At 39.7% G+C, this 22,819-nt stretch overlaps 1 protein-coding gene across 2 annotated transcripts in view; it reads right to left on the bottom strand.

The window, feature by feature from the left end:
- Positions 1–22,819, bottom strand: part of Dync2h1 (dynein cytoplasmic 2 heavy chain 1) — a 224,895-nt gene that overhangs the window by 101,598 nt on the left and 100,478 nt on the right. For both annotated transcript variants that reach the window (XM_075966861.1, XM_075966862.1), the window contains exons 54-63: positions 20,851–21,005; positions 13,519–13,656; positions 12,452–12,565; positions 11,833–11,993; positions 8,747–8,870; positions 8,037–8,158; positions 4,680–4,766; positions 3,498–3,624; positions 2,382–2,523; positions 1,420–1,529 (exon numbers count right to left, since the gene is read on the bottom strand). In XM_075966861.1, the coding sequence (XP_075822976.1) occupies positions 1,420–1,529; positions 2,382–2,523; positions 3,498–3,624; positions 4,680–4,766; positions 8,037–8,158; positions 8,747–8,870; positions 11,833–11,993; positions 12,452–12,565; positions 13,519–13,656; positions 20,851–21,005 (1,280 nt within the window). The remainder of the gene's footprint in view (positions 1–1,419; positions 1,530–2,381; positions 2,524–3,497; positions 3,625–4,679; positions 4,767–8,036; positions 8,159–8,746; positions 8,871–11,832; positions 11,994–12,451; positions 12,566–13,518; positions 13,657–20,850; positions 21,006–22,819) is intronic.

Below are 22,819 nucleotides of genomic sequence, written 5' to 3'. Positions count from 1 at the left end.
CCCTCACACACCATGTTATCTGCAAAAGCATGATAGAAATGCACAGTGTAAATACACAGAACACAGGTAACATCCTCACACACCATGTTATGTGCAAAAGAATGATAGAAATACACAGTGTAAATACACAGAACACAGGTAACACCCTCACACACCATGTTATCTGCAAAAGCAATTGAGACTCCACATGTCTATGTCAGTGCAGAAGAAGATAAAAAACTGTTCAGAAAACAAATCAAAAAACAGTAAAATCAATTTAAACTAATAAACCATTCAATTTGTAGTCAGTGACTTCTTCCAGGCAACACACCTAGACTTAAGTATGGACAGTTAATTAACAGATATAATAAAACAAAACAAATTAAAGAAATAAATAGGACACAGCCAAGAATCATATAAAGTATTTTCATGCTACCTAAGGAGGAACATTTAATGTACACAGGCACACACACACACATACTTGAGGGTGGTAAGATAATAATGAAAAAAATGTTCAGAAAAAAAAGGTTAGAGAGAGGAAAGCGAGAGAAAATAATGATGTATAAAGTGTGATCTGTTGAGACAGGACATTAATCCTTTCACTTAGGAAGAAAGTTAGCACACACTTCACAGAGGCCACAAGGACAGTTCAGATGATGGCACTGGCCCCAAGCCTGACCACACAGAAGACCTGCACAACGTCTTCAAGCTTCATGCATGAATGCGCACACATGCAATAAGCAAATGTAGAAAATGTGAAAGGTTCACCAACTTAACGATAAAACCAAACTTCATTTAAAGTTTGTGATTGAGTCATGAAGCAAAACAAAAGGGCATAACTGTGAGAAGGAGACAGTGAGGCCATGACGGTGACGGCAGTGAGAGAAAGACACTGAGGGGAAGAGGAAGCAGACGGAGTGAGTGCAGAGTGTGGAAGCCGCCACTGAACAATGCACTAAGTTTCCAGTCTGTGATGTTTGCAACCATGGCTCTCAGTGGGCTTCCATATTCACTGCCAAGAAAGTATTTTCAACTGTAGGAAAACACACGACATGAAGAATTTTCCAAAATGTACAGATGTTCATTTCTAACTTGTAACCCAAAACTTTTTCTCATTGAAGAATTTTGTTTGGTAAATTAAATTAAATTGAAATACAAAATTTATGAAAGAAAATCGAGTATGAGATAATTCAGGGTACCCTACAATATAACTATGATTACTACAAAGTTCAATTTTAAGTATTTTATCATCATAAAAGGCCATCTTAGCTTACACTTTTCTATTTAATTGAAAATAAATTTCATTGAACACTAGATAATCAACTTTAATTGTCATTTTTTTCCCATTTTATTGAACTAAAGAAAGAATAGCTTCAGAGTTACAGCGTGTTTACACTACATGGTAGACAGTTTTCAACATAATACCTGAGACTATCTTACCTGTAGGATCACAATGGCATTCTCTACAGAGAGGTCATCAGATGGAAGGCCTTCACTTTTCCAGATCAACTGCTCACTTTCAGTACAAAGAAATCTCCTTAGATCAAATTCTGAAAATCAAAACCATCAAGCAGTCACTACAGTAACCAGAACCTGACAGACAGACCAGTACCATAGCAACCAGGACCTGACAGACAGACCAGTACCATAGCAACCAGGACCTGACAGGCAGACCTGTGTCATAGCAAACAGGACCTGACAGACAGACCAGTACCATAGCAACCAGGACCTGACAGGCAGACCAGTACTATAGCAACCAGGACCTGAGAGGCAGACCGGTATCATAGCAACCAGGACCTGAGAGGCAGACTGGTATCATAGCAACCAGGACCTGACAGATAGACTGGCACCATAGTGACCAGGACCTGACAGACAGACTGGCACCATAACGACCAACACCAGATAGACAGACTGGCACCATAGCAACCAGCACCTGACAGACAGACCAGCACAGGAGGCTGTGGCATGCATTGGCTTCATGCCCATTCCTGTGCATTAAAACATAAACCCAGGAAAAAGCTTTGCAAAAAGTGAAAATGAACAGCATTCATGAATGAACAAATGAATGTTTCAGTCACAATAAGCTGTAAAAACCACAAAATTCACAAGAAAAGTTAGAGCCTCCCATTTTACCTTGGCATGTGATATTAATGCTAATAAATAACATACTTGACTATCTGTGCAAAATTAAAAATAATTCAGAGGGAGGCCTGTGTCTCATATGGATGTAGGAGTAGAAAACATAGTAATTTAAATAACTTACAAAAACAAATCTGAAGTAGTCATATTATCCCTGGTGACATACAGGTACAAAAAAAAAAATAAGAGAAGTAAAGGAAACAGAAGTGGAGGGCCATTTTTGTCACACTGAAATTTAAAGCTCATAATAATTCAATACAAACTCTCTAAACCAGCTGCTTTAGTCCATTCTTCCAAACAGTTCTTCCTGAGGCCTTCCGGAGCAGCAGAGAGGTAGGTTATGAACGCAGCTGCCAGCTGAGCTCTTTTGGGGAGGGTAGCTAACTCCTCCGATATCTCAGAAACCTGGAAGACAGTATATGTGGGGCACTCCCTCAGAAGACAGCTCCAGTTAGGAAATAACCCAGCATTCATTTAAGTAGTAACACCTTAACAACTCCAAAATTTCAAAGGATCAGTAAGAATTCAAAGTTTTTAAAAGTTTGAGACACAAGATTATTTCTATAAACATGTTTTCTTAGATGCATGTACTCCACCATACACAATTAAATTAAAAATAACTTTAAACAGAAAGTTGCCAAAGTTGAAATCATGGAGCATATCAATAAACACAATTGGTGAACAGTGCTGAATATTAACCTTATTGTTGTGGCAAAGTTCCCTCAGATCATTGATGTGGGAGGGTCTTCTGTTTTGAGTTGATTTCATTGGTTAATAAAGAAACTGCCTTGGCCCTTGATAGGACAGAAAATTAGGTAGGCAGAGTAAACAGAACAGAATGCTGGGAGGAAGTGAGGCAATCGCCATGCCTCTCCTCTCTAAGCCAGATGCGATGAAGCTCTGGCCCAAGATGGAAGCAGGTCAGACATGCTGAATCTTTCCTGGTAAGCCACCACTTTGTGGTACTACACAGATTATTAGAAATGGGTTAAGCAAGATGTGAGAATTAGCCAGGAAGAGGCTGGAGCTAATGGGCCAGGCAGTGTTTAAGTGAATACAGTTTGTGTGTTGTTATTTCGGGTGTAAAGCTAACCATGTGGGAGCCGGGCAGGACGAAAAATAGGCCTGCCTGCAGCTCACTACAGATCATTGCCCTCCCTGCCCTTCTCATCAACAAGGTGGGCAAGCCAAAGCCAACAGTGATTTTCCTAAAGTATGTTCATAGAAAGACATTTGACTCATCATTCACTTCAGGGTTATTTGTCAAAGACTAGCTATAAACTAATGGATATTTGTTCTGGTCTCCTTATATAGAAAAAAAGAAAATACATTCATTACACCCAGGTTTCCTGTGTTTGTGGCTCTTCCCCTAGACAAACCTGTGCATTCCATCTCCTGTGTTCTCTGTCGAGCTGACTAATTAGGACTTCTGCAGCTTTGATGGTCTCCTGTGCCTTGCTGACTTCAGCTTCAAGTTTGGCAGCTTCTGAAGTCCTGCTCTGAAATCTAAGACAATAAGGAACAAAAAAGTTATCCTTGGAACATACTGATTATATGTGTGTCTGAAATACCATTAGTAAGACAAGTATACAAACATACACACTTAAAGTCTTTCATTCTTGCTAGAGTAGCACTCAGTAGCAGAATATACCCAAAGAAAGCCCTAGGGACACTTCTTTCACCAATCAGTACATCAGTCTGTACTCAAGGACTGGGACACAGGCCCTGCAGGCAACATTCTATACACATTTCTCAGTGTTTACTCAAGGTCTTGATCCTAAGCTTTTCTTCCTATTCTAGTTGCACAAACATATCGGCTACCATGTGAACTTTTTACACGATGATAAAATATTCTATCTTTAAATTTTCCTTGAGCACATTCTACTTACTCTCTTCCTCTCATCTTCCTGGCCTAATCTTCTCAAATATCTACCTGCTGAAACAAAATATCTGGTCCATTGCATATCATCTCTCACACAGTGTCTACCTGCCAGATTTTAACAGTGTTTTGTGTATTCTGTATATGCATGTGTGTGTGATATGTGCATGTGTGCACTGTGCAGGTATGTTCATCTATGCAGGAACATGTGGAGGCCAGAGGTCCATGCTGGGATGTCTTCTATAACCATTTCTCCACATTCCTTTGACAAAAAGGAAATTTCTAAGACAAATTTTTATGATTTTTCTAAACTTAGCAGTTTTCCTTAGCATGCACAAGGCCCTGATTTTGACCCCTAGTACCACAAGGAGAAACACATAACCTGTAGAAAAGTATTACTAGTATTTATTTGGGCTACTCATTTTTTGTTCAGACAGAGTCTTGTGTAGTCCAGGTTGCCCCATAACTAGCCATGTAGCCAAGAATGCACACTTTGTTCATGCCCCAAGTACTGGGACCAGAGACATGAGCAATCACGTAGTTAAGTAAGAACACTTTGTCAACTACTCTCTCCCTATTGCAACTGGAGAGTGACTCAGGAGGAGGAAAAAAAAGTGGGTACAACCAGATGTGAAACCTTCCAAATGAGCTGAGACATGCTACAATTCCAAACTGGACTTACTTTTCTTTGAGTTCTGACACTTTTTGACCAACAGAGTTAAGAAGATCTTCTAGCTTTCTCTTTCTGTCTTCAGTTTTCTTCAAATTCCTAAAGTAGGATTCAACGTTAGACATCATTCTGTTTTAGATTTCAGTGTTAAAGTAGCAGTTTAAGGAGTGATATCCTAGCAAATATGACAGAACCACCACAGTGCTGTGTTATGACACTTATACATAGATAAATAAAACAATGCTAAAATTAAAAGTGAATCTTTTGATGTAACTCGTATTGCTTCTTGAAACTTGTGAAGAAGAAGGAGGAGGAGGAGGAAGAGGAGGAGGAGGAGGAGGAGGAGGAGGAGGAGGAAGAAGAAGAAGAAGAAGAAGAAGAAGAAGAAGAAGAAGAAGAAGAAGAAGAGTAAACATGTTCATCTACCATCCTTTAGAACTATTTACAATGATAGCAATGAAAACATGCACACACCCTGATCTATAATAAAGAGAATTCAAATGTATGGCACAGCCAAACTTTCAATAAAATTTGGAAAATAAAGACTGATAGGTCAGAATAAAAAGCAAAATTGAGATGCCTGCAAGAAGGAATGGTAAAATAAGCAGAACTCCAAACTGCTCAGAGAAGGTAAGCAGCAACTGTCTCAAAAGGAACCGAAAAGCTGGAGAAACAAATGTGTCTAAAAGCTGTAAGATGCACTGGAGGCTGGATCTCAATTGCATTCCTCCACGAAAAGCAGACTTTTAAGCCAACCCAAAAGTCAACACATCTAGCTGATAATCCACCCAACTCTACCTAGCCCTACTGACACCATATATTTATAAGACAAGACACTTGTTTACGGGAAAAGTCAATACTACTCTGTCTAATAGGTACACCATGCTGAAAAGTGGTCATTGCCCAGCCAAGCTACACCTGAACACTTAATCCTCACACCAGAAGTGGGGGAACGCAAACTACACACTCTAGTGTCTATGATTGTACATTCATTTCTCAAAGTCAAGGACTGGGCATGCCAAGAAGGCTTCCTAACCAGAACCAAAGAAAGCAAATAAACACATGATTACAGGAGGAAGGACTGAAAGCTAGGAAGAAAAGAAAAAGAACATCCTCAAGTGGATAGAGAGAATGTTAGAGGAAAAAATGAAAAGTTGGAAGAGACTAACTGGGCACTGGAGATACAAACAGAGCAGTGTAGTGTGGGAAGCACTGTGAGAAACTAGAACACAGGTGTGGACGGCAGGCAGATGTACTATGTGCACCGACTGCTGAATCCCTGGACCAAGGCTCCCCACAGAAGACGTTGTCAGGAAACATGTCAGGAAAACATGTCAGGAAAAGGAAAGCAGAGGTGGACAGCATATCTAAGGGTCCTCATAAAAGGATCTCCTTGTCCTTAAAAGAAGCACAACGTAAAAATTTATAATTCCAAAAACACCATCCTGTCTTGAACTGACGCAAGAATTGAAAACTGTACCTGCGAAATGGGCAGTTCATTTGCAAATAGTGGGCGGTCCTTGGACTTCCCACAAGTCAGGGAACCCTGATTGCTCTTCGAGCTGATGAGGGAGAGGGACTTGATCAGGGGGAGGGGGAGGGAAATGGGAGGCGGTGGCAGGGAGGAGGCAGAAATCCTTAATAAATAAATAAATTTTAAAAAAAAAAGACAAAAAAAAAAGAGTTCACACGGGGAAAAAAAAAGAACAGAAGCAAGAACTTCCTGAAAAAACATAACAACCCCCAGAACCAAGCTCCTTTGGGACTTGCTGATAGTCAGTGTACTGCAGTTTCCTGAGTGATGGTTTCACAGGTCTGCAGCCCCGTATGCCCCACTGTACGGTGACAGGGACAGAAGGAACTATTGAAGGAATAACAAACACCTCAAGACTATCAGGTGCACTAGCTATATGTCCACCAGAAACAGTGCCCTAAAAACTTTCAAAGAGGGAAAATACAGGGTAACATAGAAAGGATGGGGAACATCCTTTTTCAAGAGCAAAGCTGCACCCTGGAAGCCAGCAGAAATGGGGTTCCACTCGGGAAATCATGTTCTGCACCATCAGAAGTGCGGTTGCACTGAGATCAGTTCAGACTACCAGGTTTCATCTGCCACAAGCATACCTCACTCTGCACGTTTAACAGAAACCAAGGCAATGCTGAAGCTCTGCCACAAGTCACATGAAGAAATGAGCCCATCAAAATCACTATATACAAACCACTCTGATGCTGCACATATATGATAAAAGAATAAACATGAAGAGCTCTAAATACTTTTGTCTCATGTACATTTTCATAGGAAATGAAAGATATATTCTAGGAAAACAAGGAACTAAAAAATTTATAGTAATAAACATAAATTTTTTTATAATACATAAATTTGTTTATAATAAAATATAAACAAAAGATACAGAGGAATTGCCCAGAACAATAATGACAAGAAGTTCCAAGATACAAGCTTTAAGCAGGAGTCTAGAGGACTAATCCAAGAAGAAGAAGAACACTAAGATCATCGACTATGCTTTCAGGTTTGTGCTGACAGGTGGCAGATACACCCACAGCATGTGAACGGAAAGGACAACCACTGACAGAGTGGGGACAATCGCACAAGGAGGATGGGAGCAGCTCAGAGAGGGATGGAGCACAGCCGTGCAGTTTCTCTTCACAAAGTCCAAGATTTGGGGTTCAGCTTCCAGTTAGTAAAAAAAAGGGGGGGAACAAGAAAAAGATGTGCAATACAGATAAACTCATAAGACATGTGTCTCAACTAACAAAATATTTTCATTGTCAAAATAATAAAAGAATGATTTAGTTCAAAATTTTCATATAATAATGAAAAAAATAAAGTTTTTTTCTCTACAATGGGTTCGTAGGTAATGTCAAAAGTTAATGACACATTCAACAAATATCTTGATCTGCATTTAGAATTAATAATATAATAGCAAACTGTATTTCCAGTCTGCAAGTTAAGTAGTTGAATATTCTTCCTACCTGCTCAGATGCTGTTTGGGGAAATATATCTTAAATATCTCCCAGAACTTCAATGTCAAAGTGACATTACACAAGTTCTACATGTTCAGCCATTCTTTTCCTACTTTGATTCTTTGGAAGAGACTCCCACCTGTTCACAGGCACAGCAACATGGACACAGGAGAAGCCAGGGGCTTCTGCTACCCATCCTCAAGTTGGCTGCTCTTTGGATCTGCTCAATTCTGTCTTACCTTGGGATTTCACCCACTCATCTGAAAGCTTACTGTCAGCTGTCATTTCAAAGTAAAGGCAAAACAAACACCAAAACCAAAATAAATACAAACAATATAATACATGCATCAAACTGACAACAATGCAGGCCAGACCATCCATACTTACGACTCTAATCCTGACTGCTCTGTCTCCAGGGGCTGGATCCGTTCCAAGACATGGGAGTACTGTACATTGGCCTTAACCCAGGCAGCCAGAGGTGCAGCTGCAGTGCTGGCACGCTTAGCATTCTGAAAAAGTCATCGCAAGTTACCCCACACCCAACTCAACATCAGACAAATGCAAAGCTAATGTCAACATTTTGTCTACAAATTTATTGAGAGAAATAAATTTTGATGAACTCTACTTGCAACTCAGTCAGTCTCCTTAAACACACTGATCTTTTAGCACACACATGCACCAACATGACTGCTGTCTCCTTTCGAAAGAGTGCACGTGGCCTTTTCCTTTTACATGTGGTAAGTTTTTATTAAATTAGAGAAATTTTGAAAGCATTATTACTGGTGTCAAAGAAGAGTTAACATTTAAATAAAGAATTTAAAAAGTATCAGAATCATTGAAGTTTAGCTAAACTTCATAGAAATTTGATACACGTATGAGGAAACAGATGCTCATTACTGCAGATGCACCCAGCAGAGGAAAAAAGTGACTCTGGGAATGATGTGGGAAAAAGTAAACTCTAGATTCAAAGCTCATATAGAACAGCAAAGCTGAAGCTTTGTTTCTCCTTGATTTTAGCTCTTAGGCTATCTAGACAATGGTAATAACAGGGCATCCCACAGTAAAAAGCCAGTGACACAGCATAAAAAATAAGCTACCTTTGGATCAAAAGATGCTTTGTTTCTGAAGAGAAGCTCCTCCACACTCTCTCTTATCTCCTTCGGGATGTTCCGTGCATCAAAAGTTGCAATGTCTTCTCTCACACCCCTTTTGGCAAGGAAGCTAGGAAGAAGGTACAATAATTCAACTATGGGCAACTAAAAATTGTTCTTTCTAAATAAATGTGTTGTGGATGGTACTTAAAACCGATGAGCTGACAGGAATAGATATGAAGATTTAACAGAGCTAATAACTATCATGCTTAAATAAACAAGAAACCCAAGTTTTCAGTGTGAGACGGTCTATCCGCCATCCAGTGAATAAACCAGAGCCAGACATGGAGTCTGAGAACCACACTGTACAGCAGTAGACTCATCCCGCATGTCAACAATTATAGACCTCTCTAGAGTCTTCAAGGGAGTTCTTACAGTATCCCCACCCTGACTTCTAGGTCCGGAAGAAAAAATGACTCCTTATCAACAGTGTAGATCTCAAAAGCACAAACCCCAGCACCAATATACCGGGAAAAACAGAGTCAAGTGGCTCTGTGCCCCGTTAACTCTCAGCCCTGTCTAGTTTCTGTCTGTATTACTCTAACTTCTCCCTTCTCCTGAGTCTCTCCCTTACCTTCCTCTCTCCTCACCATCCTCTCCTCTGTTTTCTCTCTTCCCTCGCTCATTCTAAACCATCCCCAAAGTATTAAACTCTCAGACAGTGATTACATTGTCTTCATCAGTAAGTCACAAATCTTTTCTATGTAAGGGTTAAATAAAATATTAAAAGCAATGCCAGTCTTCAAGATTCTCAGGCATTCCTGTCTTCCTTTGAATAATCACTTGCAGAAGATTTTTAGATTTTGAGATAATCATACCTATCCTGGTATTTATTAATAAGTGGTTTCATGTCCTTCTTTTTGAAGAACATAGTGTTCACATGTCCATCCTGTTCTCGACATACTCATGCTAGGCTTCTGTCTTAGTTATTCTCCAGGAGCTGAGATAAAATACTCTGTCAAAAGCTAATTAAGAGAGAAAGGACTTATGAGGTGCCAGGCTACCACAGGGCAGTGCCAGGCTTCAGGAGAGACAGAGTGAGACCTGGGAAAATGATGGGACCACGTAACACTGTCAGAATCTGTCTCTTTTTATAAAAGATGAAGTCTTGGGAAAGAGATGTCCTGACTCAGGGAATAAAGATCCAAAAGATCATACCAAGTTTGGATTTTAGATAAAGCAAGTCAATTCTAACAGGGACCAGTAGCTTTAAGATCATGAAATATGGAGCCAGACAGACCTGAGCTTAAAATTTTCTAGCAGTGAATAGAGACAAGTTACTAAACTTGTTCAGAGTGAATTCCTTAAAAATAATAGGATGAGAACATTCACTTCACATGTCATTACAGTTTGTCAAAAATGAAAAAATGAGCACAAAAATTGACAGTGAGGGTGGAATTGTTGCTGGAAACACTCCTTATGATGTGGTGCGGAGCCTCTGGGACAGTGTTCTGGGGAAATTTAGACAAGTGTGCTGAGATGGGCTCGTGAAGCCTGAGTTTGCTGGACGAGCTTAGGAGACGGGAAGACAGCTGGTAAGAAAGATGGCTCAGGACACTGCAAACAGTAACAATGGCCAGGAGGTGCTGTGTGAGGGAACATTTAAGTCACAGTTTAGTCAAAATGGCACACACAATTTCAAGATAACCCAGAATTCATCTTATCATGAACTGCTTTGTTTTGGGCTTAAGGAGAAAATTGTAAGCAAAAAGCAGAGCAAGAGGATTTTAAAATCCTGCAGTTTCTCCCCCCCCCAAAAAACAGAATAAGGCTGGAGCCAATAAATGCATAAATAAGAATAATGATATAATTAGTAATCTAATAAATTAATAATCAATAGTCAGCTGAAGGGATTTGGGCTATTAGAAAAAAACAACAAACAAAACACCACAATACCATGGGACAAGGCATAAAAAAGTTTGGTATGATCCAAGCATCAGCAGACCCAAGACTGTAGAGGCTTGATCTCACCTCAAAGACTCTGCTATGGGCACCCGCTCTCACACAGCTCCCTGTGACAAGTGTTTCCCTGGGATCAGTAATTGAGGCGTTCAGAGGCAGCAGCCGACATCATCTGAGCAGACCCAGCTAATGCTTAAGCTAGAAGAAACCTGGCATTATTCATGTGATTGCAGGGTTTGATGGTATCCAGCATGCAAGAATTATGGGGCAGTAAAAAGATTTCAAAGGAAAATGTTGGAAGCCATGGAAAGGGTAAGCCTTGGGAGGGTAATGAGTGCAGCTAAAGACGAAGTGGATTACTAAGGGAGTTAGAGGTAGCAGAAACATGGGAAAATGAAAGGAAGAAGTTATCCCAAGAAAGGCCATGTGGGCTGAATAAGGACGAGGACTACCCAAACACTCGGAGATTTAAATGACTAAGCTATGTGTTCCAGATATGGACATGAAGCCAGAGAATTTAATGCTTGCCAAACTGGCTTGCAGATCTGCTTTGGCCCCAATTCCTTCCTTCTAGAATGCTTATAGTGTGTCACTATTTGTTTAAAGTATACAGCCTGCTCCTTAATTTTACAGGAACTAATAGAGGCTAAGAGGGGATAAGAGGTTGCCTAGAGTCTCAGAGGAAACTTTGGACTCCTGAGCAATGCAGGAACCATGAAGACTCGGATCTCATGAAGATGGACAGAATGTACTTAGTGATGAATGCCTTTCAGGGACAAGGGGGTAGAATGCTATGGTTTAAGGAGATGTGTTTGGGTACCAAGCTGACAACAGGTGTTGAAACTTGAGGTAGTTAATAAAACTGTCAGTTTGAGAGGAGATTAGTAAAGCCCTGACACCTCTCCAGAGGGTTCATGTGCAGCACAGTCCTACAGGCTGGAGCATCAGATAGAATAAAAAAACACATTAACTACAGCAAATGTTTAGTTTGCCTACTGGCTCTGGTGATGTGAGCTAGTCCACCCCTCTCGGCCATAATAAATACCGCTATAACTGTGATTCATGCATGCAGGTGAGTAAAGTTCACTGGTGGAAAAAAAATTTTCATATAAATTAAAAAAAAAACTTACCTTTTCATGCTTACCCACGATGTGTCAAAGATACCCATTAGCCTCAAAACTCCTTCAAGAATGTCTCGAATTACATCTGGTGGCATGCGTAGTGAGCGGATTTCTGAAAGAGATTCTGGTCTAATGTTTCCAACGGCTAGCTTAGCTTCATTGACTAGAGGCTAAGAGACAAACATCAGGAAGTGTCAATGGATGTGCTGTTAAAAACCGGAACAATTTAGACATCATGGAGAAGGCGACAGGCATTGCAGTCCAATGACTATAATGACTATAATTACTAACTGCCTTCCTTTATTAAACACACCAAGAAAGAAGGTTCACAATAATCAAGTAAAATAAAATATCTTGCCACCATGAGTGCGCCATTCTAATTTAGCGAGTCTAATTTGTTTTGAGGTACTTTTCCTTTTTCCAGAGGAATTTGTACTGTAGGAAAAGCTGTGGTGTTTCACCCCTGGCAGGCTCTCCGGCCACTTCCATGTCTAATACTCAGGGCAAAGACCACACTGACAACAGTGCTGGAAAAAAATGAGCCATGGTGATATTTAAGCTCAAATGCACTGCTAGGCAAGTATATGAAAGGAAAATATTCACATTTAATTGGAACATTAGAACTTACTTGTACTTCTTTTAATTCATCATCAATTTTACTTTTTCTTTCTTCAATTTTAACAACTTCTTCTGCTATTTTCTGTTTTAGTCTTTCAAGTTCTGTCTTTTGCTCACTCGCATCCTGCAGGAATAGTTAAATGACATTACAATCACAACACACTCAGTGTTTAAAAGCATGACAACAAAAACATTAATCTTTTTAAAAAAGAATTTTTGGTCAGTAGCATGATGAAGGAATTTTCTCAGTTGAAAGCCCTCTCCCTAGATAACTCTAGCTTGGGTCAAGCTGACGAAACACAGAACAACCAGGACAATTAAACACTGTATCTGAGGAATAGATGAGACAGAATGATAGCACAAAGATCTAGTATGATTCATAAGTTGTCCACAAATATTAGCTCTATTTTACCACCATCAACAAAACAGAAACACGGAATAGGAAAATCATGAGTTTGTTCTCAAGTCTGCCTTATTCTACAAAAGCAAAACCAGGATGAAAGGGTAACTTAATAGTTACATGCAAAGGAGATTCTGCTGCAGAACACAGAGGAGACAGACAGCTTCACAGCCCCGATGCCGGAGGTAAAGTGATATAACGGACAAAGCATACAGGGCACAAACTCACAAAAGTTTCCTTGGAATAAGTTCAACAGAAGAAAGGTGATACTTAGGAAATATAATTAAAATTGAACATACCATCAAAGTATAAATATGATTTTTAAAAGGTATTTTATCAACCTTGAAAGTTTTAAAAGGGGGAAATGTCAAAGTCTGAAGGAGAGAGTAAGCTAAAGGACATACCTGTTTGGCAAGGAGAACGCAGACAATGTCGGCTACACACAGGTCTACACTGATTGGCTAATATACATGAGCATGAGGTACCTAAAGGCTTGGCACCATCAGGATGAACAACATGGAAAATGACATGCATGTTCTCTAAAGCTCAATGTCAGCCAGTATGGATGAACGATCCCTTTTAATTCAAGTTGAAAGTCTTATTTTTCATGCTGATTGACAAGCAGCGCAGATGTCCTCCACGGGCTTATCTACTGGCACCTGACCCTCCCCAAGCACCTGCATGGACACGGTGATCTCCTGAAGGGCAGCGTCAGCTTCATCCTGCTTCATCCGAAGCAATACGCTCTGCTCGCCAGCCTTTCTGTTCAGCTCATCCACAAGAGCTTTGGCTTCATTTAATTTAGACACACCAGCCTAAATCAATAAAACATTGATTGTAACTATAAAAAAAGAAATTCTATATACATATAGGAAAGCTCTTCATAAAACAATCAAACAAATAGAGAAGGGGACCATTTTTTTCCTTATTGCTAATTAGAATGTTTTGTAAGTGTCATATCCATTAAAATGCAATAAAACACTTATCAGAGATTTAAGGAAAAACACTTTAATTTGGTGGTTCTCAACCTGTGGGTTGTAATCCCCTTAAAGGTCACATATTATATATTTACATTACGATTCATAACAGTAGCAAAATTACAGTTATGAAGTAACAATAAAATGTTATGGTTGGGAGTCATAACATAAGGAACTGTACGTAGGGGTCAAAGCAATAGAAAAGCTAAGAACTATTGTTTTAAAGCACGACAGTGATGTTGAACAGAACATAATATTCAATAACCTAACTAGTGGGCTGACTCTTCTTTACTCATTGACGGGACAGAAGGCAAAGGAAGATTTGGTGGATCTTTCAGTCTGTAACAGATGAGTCTTGCTTACAGCAGACTTGGCTTGGTTTACTCACACACAGAGCTGATGGAATACCCTGCTCTCTGAGTAGGCATTTGACCTGACATGGCCATTATGGTTCCTTACCCTACTTCCCAATCACTAATCTAAGAAATGGTCATAGAAATAAATTCCTACTATTCTATTAACTAAGGTTTCTGTCCTCTATGAGGACCTATACAATATATAGGTAACACACAGAATTTAATCACACACACACATATGTATGTATATATAGATATATATAGATATATCACAATGAAGGGACAATTCTGAAAGTTTATATAATTTACCCAAAGCACCATTAAGAACTAACCTTAAAATCAACCCTCACCAAAATCAAAATCATACTTAGTTACTGGTTCCACATCCTCTTAGTTCCCCACCATAACTAAGACACTACTGTACCAACACCATACACTTTGGTTACAGGATAGTGACACATCAATCTTAAACCAACTCTGTCCCACTAGCTGCCTTTGATGTTGCAGGAAGGTGCTATGCAGTCTGTTTGGGGAGACGTCAATGGTCTTATTCAGTATTGGACCCTAGATGCAACACTATTGACCTGCCAGGTAAGATGACCTCCCTGGTGCAATAGTGCAAGACTGGACTTGAGGCCTACTCCAAAGGATCAAATTCACACCAAGCACTGTGACATAGTCAAGCTCATGGCTATGGAAGTCATGGAGTCCTGGTTAAGAGCCTAATGATGTTATTTTCCTACCAAAGGTCATGTTGTCAAATTCCCTTCTTGTGTTTGTAAGGGTAAAAAGGGCCAAGGAAAAATACCTAACCCTGGCTGTAGAAGGAGCAGCAGGCCGCTTCCCGCTGCCCAGGAGGGCTCCTGGCCACTGGCTGGCTTTACCCAAAATAATTACACGGAAACTGTATTCTTTTAAACACTGCCTGGCCCATTAGCTCTAGCCTCTTACAAGCTAACTCTCACATCTTGATTAACCCATTTCTATTAATGAGTGTAGCACCACGAGGTGGTTGGTGTCTTACCGCCAAGAATCTTAACCTGCGTCCATCTTAGAAAGGAGAGCTATAGCATCTGCCTCACTTCCCTTCTTCCCAGCATTGTGTTCAGTCTACTCCACCTATCTAAATTCTGTCCTATCAAAGGGCCAAGGCAGTTTCTTTATTAACCAATAAAAGTAACACATTGACAGATGACCCACCTACATCACCTGGCTTGACCACAAGACCAGTGTTTAAAATCCCACCAATCCATGGTCTTGCCCCAGAGTCAGGCTGCAGAATCCCACTAATGCCTGGGCACAGAATCACACCAATCCCTGAGGACCTTGTGCACAAAATCCCACCAATCCCTAAGCACAAAATTCCACCAATCTCTAAGCATGAAATTCCACCAATCCCTGAACTTGCCCCAGAATCAGACTACAAAAAAACACCAATACCAAGCCACTCTGGAAAGCTCTGTCCCCATAGTAAGAAGCCCTATGTAGGTTCTGTACCTTATTCAGTTGCTGTAGCCTCACCCTCCTGGATTTTCCTCCTCAATAAATCCGAGGTGAAGTTAGTTGTGAGGGGAGGCACTTTCACAGCAGTGGAGTCCAGCTGTAGCAGAACTGTAACAGTTTGCTGGGGAAACCTTTCCCTGCCAGGACAGAGCTGTTACCCTTCTCTGGGGAAACCCTTCCCTAGAGCAGAGCTTTAACACTTGTGCTGGATCAGAGCTGCAATGTTTACAATGATTTTGTGGTATTCTTTGGCTCCCAACTGCCGGTATACCTTTCCATCCAAGCTCCAATGCTTACAGTGTTAGTGCCCATCTTGTGACACTAGGTAATGGTTAATGCATTTAGTCATGATTTCAAAAAGCAGAAGGTAAGAGCCTGTCAGTGTTCAGTTGTAGATGAGCGACTATATCAAGCCCTGCGCTAAGACTCAGAACACAAAAAAAGAGGAAGAGGAAAGAAAGTAAGGACCAGAGGCTGTGGAGGAGTACCATGAAGTGCTTTCCTCCAGTCATGACACAGCTATTGCACATATGAAATCAGAAGAGTTCTGGTTACCTGACAAAGATTTCTACAAGATAAACCCAGTTAAAAGTTCTAGCATGTTAGGGGAGGGGACCCTAAGAAGTTCTATTCCTTATGGAAGAGCTATTGGTAATTGATGGCGGCACACAGCCACTCTCTTAGGTCCCCCCCATCACCCCACAGCCATGTATGCACAGGCAGCACCAAATGGACTCAATGGGTGAAAAAACAAAGAAAAGAAATTTTAAAAGAAGATTTAGACAATTGAGTCTTAAATTAAGTTGGCAAGAAAGAACTTTGGAAAAAAATACTCTCTGACAAGTTTAGAAGCTGGCATTCTAATGTGTGGATGGGAGGGGTGCATATAGTGCCGTGAACTGAACCCAACACCTTGTATGTGATAAGCAAATGCTCTACCCCAGAAGCCAGCATTTTAAAACCACATGTAAGCTGAATCTCTACACTTAGAATAATACACAAAGAAAGCTGTTCATAATATGAAGTTGCAGTGGAATAGTCCTTTAAACTATCTTAAGATACATCACTCAGATTGGTTTAATAAAAAGCTGGATGATTTTCAGAGCAGACAGGAGAGTGGAAAGAAGGAGTGAACAGAAACCAGGAGAGGTAGAGAAAGCAGGTCATATAGGAGCTGACATAACAAGCCAAATGGCAGTGTGTAAATTAATAGAAATAGGTTAATTTAAGTTACAGGAGCTAGCTAGAAACAAGCCTAAGCTATCAGGAGACCTTTCATGATTACTAAGAAGGCTCTGTGTGATTATTTGGGAGCTGGCTGATGGAACAGAAAAGACTCACTACAAATGGTGTCCATTGTGGGAGCACATATTTCCACATAAGACCTTGCTGGAGAAGTTGTGGAGAAAGGGGTACACTCATCCATTGCTGGTGGGAATGCAAACTTGTGCAACCACTTTGAAAAGCAGTGTGGCGATTTCTCAGGAAATTCGGGATCAACCTAGCCCTGGACCCAGGAATACCACTCTTGGGAATATACCCAAGAGATGCCCTATCATACAACAAAAGTATTTGCTCAACTATGTTCATAGCAGCATTGTTTGTAATAGCCAGAACCTGGAAACAACCTAGATGCCCTTCAACGGAAGAATGGATGAAGAAAGTATGGAATATATACATATTAGAGTACTACTCAGCAGTAAAAAACAATGACTTCTTGAATTTTGCATACAAATGGATGGAAATAGAAAACACTATCCTGAGTGAGGTAAGCCACACCCAAAAAGAGGAACATGGGATGTACTCACTCATATTTGGTTTCTAGCCATAAATAAAGGACATTAAGCCTATAATTCGTGATCCTAGAGAAGCTAAATAAGAAGGTGAACCCAAAGAAAAACATATAGGCATCCTCCTGAATATTAACCTTCATCAGACAATGAAAGGAGACAGAGACAGAGACCCAAATTGGAGCACCAGACTGAAATCTCAAGGTCCAAATCAGGAGCAGATGGAGAGAGAGCACGAGCAAGGAACTCAGGACCGCCAGGGGTGCACCCACACACTGAGACAATGGGGATGTCCTATCGGGAACTCACCAAGGCCAGCTGGCCCGGGTCTGAAAAAGCATGGGATAAAACCGGACTCGCTGAACATAGCAGACAATGAGGACTACTGAGAACTCAAGAACAATGGCAATGGGTTTTTGATCCTACTGCATGTACTGGCTTTGTGGGAGCCTAGGCAGTTTGGATGCTCATCTTACTAGGACTAGATGGAGGTGGGTGGTCCTTGGACTTCCCACAGGGCAGGGAACCCTGATTGCTCTTTGGGCTGACGAGGGAGGGGGACTTGACAGGGAGAGGGAGAGGGAAAAGGGAGGCGGTGGCGGGGAGGAGGCAGAAATCTTTAATAAATAATTAATAAAAAAATAAAATAAAGCAAAACAAAGGCGAGCAAATAAACAAAACAAAACAAAAAAGCCTTCTATATATTTTTAAAATGTCTTAACATCAAAATGGAAGTCAAAAATGTTATGCGAGAAAAGAGGTTTTGCTTTTATTTCCACAAAAATAGAAAGGCTGTGGATTCAAGGTTGACAAAGATCAGATTTGATTGGTAAAGACCCTCTGAAAATTCACAGGCATAAAGAAATAAATAAATAAAAATTTAAAAAATTTTAAAAAAACTCAAGATAGGTGACATACATTTTACTTGCTGAAACATAAAACAAAATATCATCTTTGCTGGCTCATATACAACACACAATCCATACTTGTGTTATGTATGTTACCTTTGAAAGTTTATGCATTTTCAGAGCAAGGGGACAAGATACCAATGAAAACCGATAGCTTAGGTAAACCAACCAGAGAGAATGTCTCCATTACAGTTTTCTTAGAGTTCTACAGCCACAACAGCTTCAAGGATGCTGGCTGAGATGCTCTAGCCTGATAAGACTATTCTAGCCAGGACTTGGCCATTAACCTAATTTTCTATGGGTTTCCCCCAAATATTTTAGCACCCCCAGACAACAACAAGCAGTCTAGAGAATGCAATTCCCACATTCCCAAGAAGTGGGATGGGTGGGTTTTGGTTGGGTTTTTTTTTTGTTTTTTTTTTTGTTTTTGGTCATTCAATGTGTTATATATGTTTGTCAATATTTAGGGGGTTAGTTACAAATTCTTACTGATCATGGTCAGGGAGATTAGATCCAGGATTGTTTCTGGAGGGAAGACAGGGATATAATACAGAAATGATGACATAAAGGGTGGATTTTTGAGTCTACTTTTGAATACTCACTAGTCTCAAATATTTTACATTGGTATGGATTGGTATGTTGATACAAATTTAAGGTTACTTTTGCTATACTGTATTATATGTTTCCATTTCTTGCTTAAGGTATAGCACCTATGCAGCTCATTTATGAATGTAATGTAAAGCTCAAGTCCATGAAAGATATTTATAGGATAATAAAGAAATATGGATTGGTAGTTTCATCTATAATAATTAAACTTATGTTAGGTATATTTTCAAGGTCAATCAGAGACATTTTAAATAGATGGTTTTTAAACACTTCAGAGACCTACAGAATATAGCATTTTAATGTTTTAATAACAAGGTTTTTCATGACAGTAAGACATGTCTGCTCCTGGCAGTACCAATCTACTTCATAAAAGAATGATGGGCATCAAAGAATCTCCATATGGAGCTTGATTTTTTTGTGGCAAAAGCTAGCCATTTGGGCAAGAAACTACCCTTGCCTTTACTGTTGACAGTATGTTGTACAAACTGGACAGGCAGGAGACAAAAGAAAATGATTGCCAAACTTTGCCAAGACATTAGGACAGTCCTTCAAAAATTCCTGCTTCGCAGAAAAGTCTGTCAGATATTCTAGGTCTGTACGCTGAAGATGGATGGCCCAATGTTACAGAGGAACCGTGGTGTGACTGTCCAGACACCCAGATATCTCTGTTGTTTTGGAAGTGGTTTGCACCACACTTCCTGTTTACTCAGATAATATTATATCCTTCTGGGATCCTTGATGGAGTTGAAGACTAGACAGTTATAGTTTTCCTTAAGTTATGATAGAAGGTAAATTAAAATACAGATCTTTGAACCTATCAAGATAGAATAAATAAGGGGCTATTTTCTCCAAATATGCCAAATACAAATGGACTGGACATTGTAAATGTAATTCTTACCTGATAACTGTTCTTATTATAGTTTTATTATGTTAGAATTAAAACCTTTCCTTTTTGTTTAGACAAAAGGAGGAAAAGTGGACTACTTCTTTATACTGAGTGAATATATGTCACTTGAACTGGTTTAACAAAAAGCTGAACAGTCAATAGCCAGATAGGATTTTCAGAGCAGAGAGGAGGCTGGGAAGAACTGAGTTGCCAGGAGAAGCAGAGGAAGCAGGTCATGTAGCATATTAGGTAATAAGCCGTGAGCCACGCAGCAGCATGTAAATTAATAGAAATGGGTTAATTTAAGTTATAAAAGCTAGTTAGAGACAAGCATAATCTACCAGCTGACCTTTCATAATTAATTACCATAATTAGGGAGCTAGCTGGTGGGACAGGGAAAGACTCACTACAGAAGTGGCATGGGTAAGAACATTATTTTACTTTAACTGAAAATATCAGATTTTTTTTAAACTATTTAAAATCTCAGTTTCACGATGTCAAATATTAACCTTTCCAATAATATCTACAAAAGCACTGCTTACATTTCCATTGTTTTCTTTCTTTCTTCTAGTCTCTTGATTAGTCCAAGCTAGCTCAAACTTCTAATCCTCCTGCCTCAGATTAACAAATACTTACATTACAAGCATGGATCATACCCAGTTAAATACTGATTTCTCAATTTCTAAATTGTTCGCATATAAAAAAAAGGCCCTTAAGGGCAGCATTACACTGTCAAAACAGCAAATAGTATCCCTCAAAAGTGAAATAACTACTAATGAAAATGCCTTATTACAACTAATGGGAGACACTATATGGAATATAATTGTTTCTTGGGGATTTATTATACATTAATTACCCACACTAAATATATTTTACATGCACCATAGCATCGTGATCTGCAAAATCATTCCCTATAAGCAGTAACTCAAAACATAATAACTGAAAACTAAAAATGAAATCTTTCAACACTACCGATACTATACCTGTAAATGACTTTGTCTTTTCAGTAACTCCTTTTTCTTGCTGCTGCTGATGGCAGAATACACATGAAGAAAGGTCATGTACCTGCTTGGGGTGGCCCCATATGCTTTACAAGACTCATGGATTAATAAGAATGATTTTAGAAACTCAGGATCTTCTAGAAAAAGACAGGAAGTAAAAGTCATTTAAATGCCTAAGATATTAAAAATTATATTAAATAATCTTACTTATATCTCAGATACCCTACTCTATGTAGTTATTAAACACAACACCTTTCTTCTTTGTGGGGGGAGGGGTGGATTGAGACAGGTTTTTCCTGTAGGTTTGGAGTCTATCCTGGAACTCACTCTGTAGACCAGACTGGCCACAAACTTAGAGATCCGCCTGTCTATTCCCCAAGTGCTGGGATTAAAGGCATGCACCATCACCACCCTGCCTACAAGACCTTTCTTAAAAGCATAAAAGCATCCACAGCTTCTATGCTCTTTAGGAAATCTGAACTCTATGGTTATAGTGATCTCTATCTTTCCACTGTTATTGAATTCCCCCTAGGTAGTGTTATTGCTATAAAATCATTCTATGGGTTATTATAACACTATAAATTAATTACAACTAGATTATGCATGTAATCAAAGTCAACACAGTAAGATCTACTTGAAATAGAAAAGATTATAAACCAAATAAAATCTACTCATTTGATAGAGAAGGGGAGAATATTTCAAAGGTTATATTTTTCAGAAAGTTATGAGTAAGTTCAAATGGAATTCAATGTATCTGTGATCAAAAACACACTTCTGCATCCCCTCCTGTAGTGAATGAAGCAAACTTTTAATTACTTCTTAAGCCAGAAGCCAGTAAAGCACCCTTGATCCATCCTTTCTTATATGTCACAACCTTCATACATTCAACCCTCATGAAAACAAATTCCCAATACCCTACAAGTCCATTCTTTTCTGTTCCCTTACCTTTTCCTTGGCTTAATCCTTATCTTTCCCAAGTCATAAAAGTGCACATCTAAAGTGGTCTAGCTCCCTGCCATTTCCCCCAAGTAACCACTGATGTGGGATTCCCCACTGCATGCTTTGAATATTACCATGAATAATAAAGATGGCCTATAACAGGGCAGAATATAGCCAGGCTGAAGAGTTATAGAGACAGAGTAGGCAGAGTCAAGGAGATACCATGTTGCTGCTGAAGGAGACAGACACCAGAACCTTACCAGTAGGCCACAACCTAGTAGTGATACATAGATTAATAGAAATGGGTTAATTCAAGATGTAAGAGCTAGCTAGGAATATGCCTAACCTATTGGCCAAAGAGTCTTGTAATTAATATAGTTTCTGTATGATGATTTGGGTCTAGGTGCTGGGAAACAAATGAGCAGTCTCTGACTACATATGGTGCCCAATGTGAGGCAACTACATACACATAAAACCTGCAAGAACTTGGGAAGGAATTCTAGACTCAAAAGAACAGAGTTAAGCACAGCTTCTTGACAGCAGTATTTTCTCAGGTGGGCTCTGTTTGTTAGAGGCAAGCAGAGGCAAAGGCTTCCTGACTCAGTGATAACAGCAAAAACTGCTATCAGCTCCTTTAAGAGTGTGATTCCAAGTTCATGCTAGCAGCATGAAATATGGCTTTTTCAGGAGGTCCTGCACTTAAATGGGGTTTGTGAGCAGAATGCTAAAAGTTGATTAATGAAGACATAGACCCATTGCATCTCTGGAGCTGGGGTGGTGAGCAGGGTTAGCAAAGGCAGTAAAAATACCTCTGCCATGATGGATGGGGCAGAGCCAACAGGCAGGGCCATGGAGTTGGTCCTAGCTACAACCGATTAGCATTTAAAAGAATAAAAGGTGCTTCTGGTCAGAAAATGATTACAGGTAAGTAATACAGACAGACTCAGACAAAAATAAACCTCTGAACAGGTCACAGTATGGGTAAAAAAAATGTACACAGGCTTGGAAGAGA

This window comes from Microtus pennsylvanicus, chromosome 3 (assembly GCF_037038515.1).
Source record: "Microtus pennsylvanicus isolate mMicPen1 chromosome 3, mMicPen1.hap1, whole genome shotgun sequence".
NCBI classification, from domain to species: domain Eukaryota; kingdom Metazoa; phylum Chordata; class Mammalia; order Rodentia; family Cricetidae; genus Microtus; species Microtus pennsylvanicus.
Note: the sequence above shows the minus strand (reverse complement) of the source record. Positions and strands in the feature narration are given on the sequence as shown.